Consider the following 12368-nt stretch of genomic DNA (forward strand, 5'->3'; position numbering starts at 1 on the left):
CATATACATTGTTATTTAAAATTCTATATCTAATATAGCTCTAAATATTTGTGTGAAAATGTATGCTTTCTTTAAATATATTTCCTATAAAATAGAATATATATTTCCTATAAAATTATTTCCTATAATATTAGAAAAATTTTCCTATATTTCCTATAAAATTAGAAAAAAATATGCAATAAAAAAAGGAATTGTAACGACCCTTTCGTAAAAATTCGCAAAGAAATAGAAAGGAAAAAAGCTGAAAAAAGAAGATGAAAAAGAGATTAGGAACGACGTTGGCATTGGTTACATCTCCGAAATCCGGAGTAGCACTGGTTCTATACTGTTCTGTGAAGTAAACGGTGGTGGCGGCGTTGCTTGGAAATTTGCCGGCGCGGCATGGCATGGGATGGCATGGCATGGCGTTGGCGTGGTTCGGTTGTGTTGGCGTGCTGCTGTCGTCTCGTGTGTTCCGTTCTTGCTCAGAAGGAAAGAGCGCAGGCGTTCTGAGTCCTGTGGCGGCAAGCGAACTCCGATTTTCTCTAGTGTCGCGTCAACTGCCGCTGGAGAGCAGTGTGCATCTCACCCCGTGTTTTAGTACTCATCAACCCCTATTTTTTCGCGTGACTTTTCTTATTCTTCTTCCTATATTTCTATTAATTTCTCTTGATATATCTTTGTCGTTTTTTACATATATACATACATAATATACACACGCATATACATATACGTATACACACTTGATTGCAGACAATCACATAATATATCACTGACACATCATATTATCCAAAATTTCAATTTTTCTTTTCTCGGTTATTCAAATACAAAATTTGATCTAATAAATTTTATACAACAGCCCTTTGTGTTTTTTAATATTTCAGTCGTGTGAGAGTGACCGTCAATCATCGAAGATGAAAACATTCAATTTCTAATAGTAAAAATTAATCAACGAAAACGTGCGGCATGTGAAAAAATAAAAAAAAAAACATTATACGAACAGGACTTTTAAAGGGAGGAAAATAATAATAGTAGGAGGAAGAGATCGTGAAAGAGAAAGCTGAAGAAGGATTACTTTTATTCGTGTTAGAAAACTGTGCAGTTCTTCTTACTATATATATACATATATAGATATATCTATATATCGTTTACCGTTTGTTTTTTTTTCTTCTTTTTATGCTTTCCTCGTCGTCGTCGTCGTCGTCGTCGTCGTTGCTTTGCCAAAAGTGCTTTTTCCTTTTCTTTTTGGTTGGTTGTACGATAGTTGTGCGGGTTTTTTTTTTGTAGAAAAAGTACTTGGAAAGTAACGTTAGGTATCGAGGATGTATCGATGCTGCTGTTGTTACTGGTCTTACTACTTCGTGGATACTACTAACCAGACGACGTCGTTCGAATGTGCAGGATCGTTTGTATCGGACGCAGGTGAAGCATGAGGGAACTCCTCGTATCCTGGACGTAATGGTAATTCTTACATATTAAATTATATTTTTCCTATTATACTTCTTTCAACTTTTATATTTTCCTTATTGCACAAATAACAAAATGAAAAACATTGTCGATTATAATTATTTTTTTTTTATTTATTTTATTTTTTAATTCACGTAGATCTGCGTTATAAGAGGAACACGTTCTCATAATAAATCTGTTTTATTTTCTCGAACTACGAAATTTGCGATTTTCTTCGAAAAGAAAATATTTTCGAGCCGGTTCGAAAAATAAACCATCTTACGGAATAGCATAATCTTACCGATGCAGTAAACGTTACAAGAGGTTGCAAGTCGTAGTGTGTAGATTGTCGATGTCTACTACTTGGTTGGTAGTAGCACGTGCGGAAACGCACGTGCGAGATTTCACATAGTTTCAAGTAACTTACTGTGCAACGTTACTTTTCATTCGAGTCCCTTTTGATGTTTCTCTTCCATCGTCGTCGTCGTCGTCGTCGTCGTCGTCGTCGTCTTCGTCGAATGAGATGAAAATAAATGGAAAAACTTGAGGTCTCTTTGCTTAGATATATATGATATATTATAAAAGAAAATCTTTTTCTCTTCAATCTAATTACTTTAATCTTTCTTTTATTTCACTTCTAAAATTACACTGACTTCTAACGCTAAGATAATTTGAAAATCCTTACCGAACGAAAGTTTTCTTAATTACAGGCGGTGGAAGCTTGTAAAGCGTTAATCGGCTATTTTCTTTCTTTATTTTTTTTTTTTTAATTCCTTTCTCTCTCTCTCTTTCTCTTATTCATCGAAATAAGAATTAGAAGGCTTGCTCGATTCGTAATTACACGATCTTTCGTCAGAAGTTAACTTATAGTCATGACTTTTAGTTGCTACCTGCTACTTGTTCAACTCAATGCTGCAAGAGAAATGAAGAGAGAGAATGAGAATGTATATGTATCTGTGTGTGTAAAAGAGAGAGAGAGAGTAAGAGATAGAGTGAGAGACAGTTTGGAGCTATTAGCTATTAATGGCATATGTCGTAGAGCACAATCTACATACTCAAGTACCTAGGCAGTGTGCACTAGACACAATGGCGTCTAGCGAGTTTAGTCTCTATCTACTCATCAACGAAAACGTTTGAGACAGAAGAAGAGAGAGAAAGAAAGAAAGAAAAAAAGAGCAGAAGTACATCAAACGGTCCATTTACCTTCCTTCCTTTATTTTTTTTCTTCCCCTCTTTTTTCTTCTTTTTTGTTTTGTTACTTCAAAATCTCACGAAAGAAAGTATCTCTTCTCTCTCTCTTTACTCGGCTTTACCATTTACTGTACTTTTAATAGCCTCGTTAAATGTTTCTTAATAAACTTAAAGTTTTTCCTTTTTTTCTTTTTTTTTTTTTTCATATTTCTTATTATTTTCTTTTAATCTTCGATCCCATCGAAAACTTCATGGGTATCTGAATTTTTTACGAATACTCGCAATAAATTCGTTCGAAGTTTGCAAAGTTAGTGATTTATACTTGAAATGGAAGGAAAAAAACGCGTGTTATCGAGCAGGATAAAAGTAGGGAGGTGGAGGAAGAGAAGGGTAGTTCGATTCACAGTGATAGATATAATCGACGATTTCCGAACACCAAAACAACATGACTCTTCGGATCGTTAAACATACTCGATTCGGTTGACATGCCTGCGGATTTTGGCGTATCTGACACTTGCGTGACACGAATTACCATTCGTCGTCGTAATCGTAGTTCGTAGTTCGTAGTTGTAGTCATCCTTGTTCTACGCGTGTTCTATGCAATAGAAAATTTGTCAAAATATATTTTTATTCGACATTGAGATGATCGATTTGATCGGGGAAAAAGAAACTAGCAAATAATCAATCGTATCGATTCAATTCTTTTTCATACCTTTCACCTTCTTTCTTTACTCTTCACTTTTCCCAGTACGTTGTTACTGTTGTTGTTTTTCTTTTTGTTATTTTGATACAAGGTATTAAAAGTAACGTTACTACGTAATTTTACGATCGAATTAATTTTATTTCGAAACAACGAACAACGTTTGTGTTTCGAAATGTTAATTAACATTTCATTTAGTCCTGTGTGCGCGTATTATGAATTTTATGATAATAAAATAAATTAAATTTATTACGATCCTGATGACTCTTCTATTATTTCCGATATATATATATATTTTTACTTTTTTGAATGAATTAAACGAATCGTATTTTATTAATGTAGAAATTACAATAACAGCTATGTTATTCTCGTATGAATTTCATATAAACGACTTGTATTAGAATGATTCATGCACGTATAAATACATAAATGCATAAAAACTTTGTTAATACGGTACAACTTTTGTTTATTTTTTCATTCTATTTCATTTTTATTCGAATACGGTCGCGCGATTTTGTCAATAGGGAAGGGGGTGATTTTATTTTGTTATTGATATTTTTATTTCTTGTTTTATTTTTTTTCTTTCTATGTACATATATATATATATCGATGATATTTTGGAGTGAAATTTTCAATCGTCAGATTAGTAGTAACGCTCGTAGTTTCATACATTTACGAGGATAACACATGGTGTATGTGAAAAAGAAACGTTTAAGACGTGTCGCGGTATACGATTTCGAATGGTTGCTTCTCTTTACTATCGAAAGAAGTGGGACTCTGAGCATGAGGGGGAAGAAAATAAAATAAAAGAAAAAGGAAAAAGAAAAAGAAGTTATAAAGCTAAACGTTTCTAGTCGGATTCGCGATAAATAAACTTTTCTCCTGAGCTTTTCTCTCTCTTTCTTTCTCTTTTTTTTTTTTGCTCTCTTTGAGCATCTATTGAACGAACGGGGAAAACGTTCACGTGTTTCCGAAACCGAGAATCTATACCTTTACGATAGACACAAATTTTGGTTGGTATCGATCCTACCAACACCAATCCCCCTAAAGAAAGAATATAGCTATTAATAGCGAATATTATATATATATCGACACAGGGTATAGCCGACTTAAAGTATTACACAACTATTTTCAACTAAAATTTATCTACGCTTCAAATTATTCATATCGCGGTAATATAAATAGTATGTTAAATTAAACATTATTAAAATATTAACTAATTAAATTGTTTGTATTATTATTCGATAAAAAAAAATATTTATATGTATAAAGGAACTATTTGTTTAGTGATTTTTGAAGAAAATAATTAGTCTCATGCGCATAAACTTTCACGTTTATTATTAGGATAAAAATATTCGACGATTAAAAATTTTTAATGAAAACGTATTTTTCTTTCGAATTTCTATCCTGTTTTTTCTTTTTTTTTTTTCTATTAGTTTAGGAAGTTTCTATAACGTTTCGAATTTGATAGGAATCTAGAACGGATACGAAAATCAGACTATTGCATGTTTTACTATCCCAGTTTGGGATATAACTTTCGTATATATATATATAAAGATAGTAAAGAATGCTGAGTTATCGGATTTCTTGAGTAGTTTCTTTGGAAAATTTTCAACGAAGCTTCTTAACTTTATCATGGATTTTATCTAAACAAACAATAAAACAGTAAGAAGATACAGTTAGAAAATTGTATTACTAATAAATAATGTGTAATACTTTAAGAAATGGTATAATAAAAGAATTAGAAAATATATTCGAGAATTAGTGCGTTAGATTCGTTTCGAAGTAAGTTTCTTTAAAAGTATCATCCGATCATTTTGAGAAACGATGTACGTGTACGCGTATAATATTATAGGAAGATACTAAAGATAGTAACTCGCACCATTAGGCTTATATGCTTCTATATGGTCTATCGGCAAACTTGCAAAACCACTATTGCCGCGGTTCATAATTCACGCATCAGCCTCTGTCGACCATCGAGCCACAAATTAACCATATTGCTTGTTTCCGGCTAGATAGTGTTTAGCGTTTGCGTTAGTTTTACTTTATTATATTGGCTATAATAAATAATTTATTTAGAATTTTTCTATATAACTTTAAGCACATTCGTAGATATGTGTACATATATGTTACAACATTCTTCTAAATATTATTTAACATGTTTTTGGTTTTTTTTCTTTCTATTATAATCGTGTTCAATTATATTAATTATGATAATAATAACTTTTTTGATTGGTTATATAATAGTAATCGATCATTAAATGAAAATTGACTCGTAGTTGTAACAAACGCTCATCTGTTCGTGCTTATTAAATCGATCGACATTTTGTTTTTTTTAATTTCCGTTCGTTTATATATTCTTATAATATAAACCGATCAAATTATTATCCACGTAGGATGAAACGTTTTACGTTAGGATAAATTAATTCTATGAATAATTTAGGATAACGAAATTGGAATCTTAAATGTGAATTATTTTTTCGGTTTTAATAAAAAAATAATTTTAAAGGTATTAGAATATTGATAATAAAAAATAAAAAGAAAATACTTTCTTGGACGAATCAGAAAGCAGGACTTTTATTCGAAAGAAGGAAAATCATTTTTGTGCTTTCTTATTTTTTTTTTGTATGTGCGCGCTTTTTGTTTGTATTTGTTTTAATTTGAATAAATTAAATTAATGATCAGACATTGTTACGATGCTAATAAACATTTGTCGTGTTGCTAGCCAATTATAACGAGTTTCTATTCGGTCATATTGCGTTTAGAAATGAATACCTGGTGTATGAAAATGGACTACGTTAATCAACCTACACATGTTGATATCATACAATGAAGCTACTAACCACTCGTCAAAAACAACGGGACGTAGCTAAAGCGCGTATTGCAACCATTATTTACCGTGAATTATTATTTTTTTTTTGGTTTTTTTTGGTAAATCGATTTAATTCTAGCACCATACGTACGTTTCGAAATAAATGAAATTTGATACGTTCTACCGCGATAAAATTATTTATTTTTTGATGAAATTAAAACAATGGCAATTAAAACAGTGTTCAATTCGTTTATCTAAAGAAAAAGAACAAAAAAAAAAAAAGTAAAATAAACTAAATAAAATAAAATATAACACGTGTTAGTCGAACGATAACGAGAAAACGATTCGATAAATCTCACGTTACCGACCGATACGACCGAGTTGAAAAGAAAATAATGGAAAAAATAAAGAAAGAAACTAAACATATAATAAATATTTTTCTTGTTTCATTGCACGCGATTGCGTAGTCATCTTATAAGAGTAGTACTAGCTCGAAAAGAAATCAGCATCAAAATGAGATGAAAACACGCACGGGGGGGAAGGGTTTGTGTATTACTATAGTTGTTACATTATTATCGTGATAACGATTTGCCAAGCTTGTTTCGATTTTGTACATGCTCCCTTGCTCCTGATAAACATAACGAACGAGTCATTTAATTTATTCCATGGTAGGCTTTTCTAACTAATATCTATCATTACACGAACGTGTTATTTTTTTCTTCCCCCTTTTTTCCTTTCCTTATTTCTTTAAGTATAGCATTTAAAAAAGATCGATTAGATAGGAATGAAGAAAGAGCGTGTTACGTTTTTCTGTAACTTCAAATCGATTATGAGTATTTCGAATCTAAATGGAATTAGTTTCATTGTTTAATAGTTACGTATATATCCAAATCCTTTTGATAATCAATTCAATAGGTATACCTTTGAATGAAATCGATAATACGATTTGAATAATAAGCGCGAAATAAACCGATCGATTAAACGAATTCGATACACATTAGTTACTCGTGAAAATTCATTTGTCTATATAAGGGTATATCTATAATATGTATGTAAACGTATGCACTTTCGATATAGAAAGTAATACTCTAGATCTCTTCTGCATATTGTGCACATTCTGTAGTATAGTTCGTTCAATAATAATCGAGACTCGTGAGAACGCAATGGCGATTTTACGATCGAATCGGTACAACTCGTTCTAGCATATGTTTCTGCTATTTCTATTTCAATTTACGCCTATTTCTCTATAACGAGACTTAAATATTCGTTTAAAATAAACGTATCTATCTACATTACTGTAAAATATCATTGTACAAAATTTAATCGCAAAAAATTCGAATTCATTTTTATCGCGTATTTAATTTACAAATAATAATAAAAAAAGTTACAAAAAGAAATTAAATTAAATTTAACCGAACCATCGATCGGATTTATATTGAAATTACAGAAAAAAAGCTAATCGCGAAACGGACAATAATGTGTTCGTTTATTTTAACATTAACGTATCAAATTATATTAATAATTATCATTTTAACGCGTGTATACAAATAAAAGAATGGCATGCACATTAGAAAGTAACACATTAAACATCACACAGGACTGGTTTGATTTTCAATGCCAGAAGGTGATAAGACGAAAGCCAGTTAACCATGGATAAAGCAAACAGCCATTAAGTTTCGAAGCTCTCGGAGCTTCTAACGTTTACATCCTTGTGCTTTCATCTTCCTCGTGCGTCCTCCTCCCTACTAGTATACCATTTGAATCGCAGATAGAGAAACGTTCCGCTCGATAGCACGTGAGAACGGAATCGATTAGGTGGAAGGATAGTACAGTTGAAAGAAAGACAGACAGACAGATAGACAGACAGACAGACAGTCAGAGAGAGAGAAAGAAAGAGAGGAGGGGCAGGGGGGAATAAGAGAATCAAGATAGGAGGAAGAGGAGTACGTCAAAGATGTGTGTGTGTGTGTTTGTGTGTGCGCGCGTTCGAGCTCAAGCTCATGGACCACGAAAATGCAAAAGCAAATTTCATGAGACAACGTCTAGCATTCTGACCTAACTCTAACTCTTTCTCTTTCTCTCTCTCTCTCTTTTGCTTTTCCGTTCTTGTTCTCGCTCCGTTTGTCTCTTTGGCAAAATCAAACAAAGCTTGTTTACGAAATGTCGCGGTCCAATGGCTGCTTCCTTCCTTCCTTCCTTCCTTTCTTCATCCCCCCTTCTCTCGTACGATATCTCGAACGTTTCTCAATCTTACATAGTCCACGATCGATTCTTGATACGTAAATTAGAACGAAGAGGGTGATCTGTAGGGAGGGGTAGGATGGGAAAGGGCAACGAGATAAAGAGATTATGCTTGTTATTTCAGTATTCACGTGATCTTTCTTCCTTTTCCTATTTCCAACTTACCTCTCCCATTCACCTTTTCACTCTATTCTTTTTCTAATTTCTTTATTTAATTGTCGAATTTCTATATTAGTGAAGATAATAATAAAGGTTTTTGGAAGATCTGATATGTGTACGTGTATGTGTAAGTTATTTGTTAGATGTGTGTATGTGTGAATTTACGTTAGATATTCGAGATCATTTCCATTCGTTCGTTTCCATGAATGAATTATATATTACAAATTATTTTTATGGTTAACATTTACCCCCACCCCTTTCTTCTCTTCCTTTGGTTTTATCCAAACGAATTATTAAAGTTTGAGCTTTTATTTTTTTTTCCTTTTTCCTTTTTCTTTTTATTTCTTCTTTTTTTTTGACTTCTCACGAATTAATCGAGTTTTCTGGTAAAAAATATTTTTTTGACCCCGAACTTCCCTGGGATTCAACGTTAGAAAAGTTCGTTATCTTTCTGGCAGATTATATGAAACTTTCCATACGTACGAGAATATTTTTTTTCTCTTTCTTCTTCTTCTTCTTCTTCTTGTTTCCCTTACTACTAGGGCTTTTTTTGACACTCCTCCCCTGTCCTTTCTGCCCCTCTTCCAAGCCGGTAGATTTTCCAACTCTTTAACGACTTGGAATAATTTCTCGTGGTTTCTTCGTATCACCTTAACGAAGGTCGTCCTCGTTGATCTTTTCTCATATTTTTTATCTCTCTTCCTTTCCCTTACTCTCTCTCTCTCTCTCTGAAATCTTTATAAATCGGTAAAAAAAGAAAAAAGACATTATTAGAAGAACGAAAAGAAATAACGAAGAGGATTGAAGATCAAGATCAAAATCGTAATATACGGCTCGGTTTCCCAATTATTGGCCGAGAAATATGTTCTCAGGATAAAAAAAGAAAAAAAAAGGTACTATAGATAGAAAAGAAGAGCAAGGTACATTGGTGACCACCACCACCACCACCAACCAGACTATGTTAAGAATATTTTCTTCGACTATAGGAGAAGCAATACGCGCGAGTGCGTTCGAGGGTGCAATCGAGAGTTTTAAAATTGCTTTTTCCGAAACTACCATAGTAACCCCAGTGATCTCATATCGTCACTTTTACCAAACTCGATATCAACTTGCTAAAGTTAACCAATCGAATTTTATTATCGCTTCACGGCTATACCGCGTTTGGAATAAAAATTTTTGAGAAAAAGAAAGAAAGAAAGAAAGAAAAAAAAAATATATATATATATATATATATATAATATATTTCTAAAAATCTAACCCAATCGAAATTTTGTTTGCATATTTATCGAAACTAGCTAGAACCTAGTGAGAATCACGTGTAAAAATTTGACGATCGACAAGGGTATGGTGTTATAGTAAATAAATGAATATAAGTAAAGCACGTAAGGGGAGGAGGGAGGGTATGAATATCGATCCAATGACCTATACATTTTTTTCTTCTTTCCAACATACTTTTCTAGAAATTGACCTTTGGATATAGGTAAGAGTAGTGTGTTCAACTTGAAGTATAACGCTCGATATTTAAACTTACATTCATTTAGTTCGTTGCAATTGTGTGGTTTGTCCTTAGAATACATATATATATAACATATACAGTGCATCTCGTTATCCGTGCTCTTCCACTCTACGACGACGATGTTATTTCCATTCGAAATAACTTGCTGGGTACGCTTCACCGGTCGCGACCGATGTAGCCTTCCTTCTCCAAGAGAAGGAGGAGGAGTTTCTATCCTATTCTAGGAGAATTAAGACGAAGTGCTTTAACCGAGAACTGGGAGAGAGAAAGAGAAAGAGAAAGAGTGAGAGAGAGGGAGAGAGAAAATGTAAGGTATAGAGGAGGCCACGGTTTACCGATTTGTTTCCTACTCAGCATACCCCTTCTAATCGCACTTTATGCGTTAAGAAGATAAGACGATTTCTAGAATACTATAGTGCGAGTTGTATGCCCGGTACAGGAAATGGCACATTATAATAACCTCCTTTGCCTATTCTCCTATAATTTATCGATTAACTCGAACTTATGCCTCTCGAAATGCGATAACCCTGTAGATTATACTATATATATATATAGTTTATGTATATTCTACGATGTTGACTTGCAGTCTCGATTGCTTCACGAGATTAGAACTATACTATAACTATATATATAATATATAGGTATATACAGAAACGTAATGGCCTCTTCGCCACATGAAATGTTCCTATCTAACAATGAGATATTATTATTATTATTATTATTGTAATAAAAGGGGTTTTGATATAGGTCAATACGTTGTAACAAATCTGTCGGCAAAAAAAGATTCGTCATAGTACGAATGGTATTACGAAAAATAATTTCACAAAATTTGATTTCATTTAGGACAATTTGGATATATTTTGTTTTCTGTTCTTTTTTTTGTTTTTTTTTGTTTTGTTTTTTTTTTTATTAACTGAGATAAGATAATATTTGTTAGAAGAAGATACACGAGACGTAAAAGAATATCCTTAGGGAATCCTTCTCTGGACAATTCACGTTTCACGACAGATAACAAACGGTAGAAGGTTAAAGGAAAATGAAGATGAATAGGAAAGTGACTAGATTGGATAGTACTAGCGAGTATGCGAATTCTGTTATCGTCGTTTGAACTCTCTCTCTCTCTTTCAAGGCAGGATCGATCGTGGTTGGTTACCTTTACCTCTACGGACTCCGTTCGACCATAAATCACTGCACAATATGTTGCTATTGCTACCAAATGGCCTTGAATACGGCCTGTTTTTTTCCCACGAGCGATATGAGAAAAGTGGAAGGAAAGAAAAAAAAAGGAGAAATTCATAAAAAATATGTAAACGATTTTATATCATATTTCAATTTGCCGTAGACAAAATTATCAATTAATTAATTAATCGTATTTTTACAATTTACTTTATATATATAGATATTTTTCTATATGTTAGAAAAGTTTCAACGAAATTATTCGTTGTTCTTGTTAAAAGGGGAATTGAAATGAAATAATTTTCGGATACTTTTCATTCGTTTTCTTTTTCTGTTCCTTTTTCTTTGTTTTTTTTTCCTTTTTCGTAGGAAGAAATAGTTTGGGATAGGTGGATAGAAAGAGAGTAGAGAGGCAAATTATCGGTAGGAACGTTCGCGATTGTACGACGAGGTCCGACAAAACCGTACATCCCGTGCCCACTAGTCATAATAAATCAAACGTTTTTGCGGGACAACGTATTTGGCGTCCACGCTCAAGCCACGAATCCCACTAACACCGCCCACTTGGCCAGCCGCCATTTTGACCGGACTCTATATTTCGAGAATAGCGAAATATGCGATATTGTCGTTGGTAAAGTAAGCTCTTTTTTTTTTATAATCTACTTCTTTTACTTCTTTGCCACTAGTAAGAAGAATCCTCGAAGAAATGTGCTTCGTCATAGAATTTAGTCATTTTTCCACGCAGATCTCTAATTTCTATTTAAACATGATAAATGAGATGAGAATTGCAATAGAAAAAAAAACCCTCTACATTCTTCGGAAATTCAGAAAGAAAATCAAATAAAATAAATAAAGATCTGTGTTTGCGTGTGTGTGTATGGGGGGAGGGGGAGCGTGGGGGGGAGAAGAGTAATCGGTTTTTTTTTCTTTTTTACGATATGCGGTATCGACGATTGCTCTCTGTTATGTAGTATATCCAGTTGTTTGTAATCAAATGCAGACTGAAACTGCCATCGAATCACGTTTGGTTCGAGCAAATAACGCGTTTACAAAGAACCCAACTTGACATCAACCCACCCTACCCCTCTCCATCCTCTCTATTCTACCTTGTTATACCTATCATGTAAATCACTCTCCTCTCTTTGGGC

General features: G+C 33.2%; 1 protein-coding gene and 1 long non-coding RNA gene across 3 annotated transcripts in view; both read left to right on the top strand.

Annotated features, from left to right (window-relative positions):
• The first annotated feature begins 403 nt into the window (after positions 1–403).
• On the top strand, positions 404–917 carry LOC122513832. Its single transcript, XR_006302883.1, has 2 exons — positions 404–605; positions 864–917. It is a non-coding gene; the product is annotated as an uncharacterized LOC122513832 (long non-coding RNA).
• Positions 918–1310: 393 nt separating this feature from the next.
• The window catches only part of LOC122513824 (suppressor of lurcher protein 1), a 335671-nt gene continuing 324613 nt past the window's right edge, over positions 1311–12368 (top strand). For both annotated transcript variants that reach the window (XM_043630302.1, XM_043630303.1), the window contains exon 1: positions 1311–1440. In XM_043630302.1, coding sequence (XP_043486237.1) covers positions 1438–1440 — 3 coding nt within the window. In that variant the 5' untranslated portion in view covers positions 1311–1437. The remainder of the gene's footprint in view (positions 1441–12368) is intronic.

The sequence above is a fragment of the Polistes fuscatus genome, unplaced genomic scaffold (assembly GCF_010416935.1).
Source record: "Polistes fuscatus isolate 324 unplaced genomic scaffold, CU_Pfus_HIC Scaffold13, whole genome shotgun sequence".
NCBI classification, from domain to species: domain Eukaryota; kingdom Metazoa; phylum Arthropoda; class Insecta; order Hymenoptera; family Vespidae; genus Polistes; species Polistes fuscatus.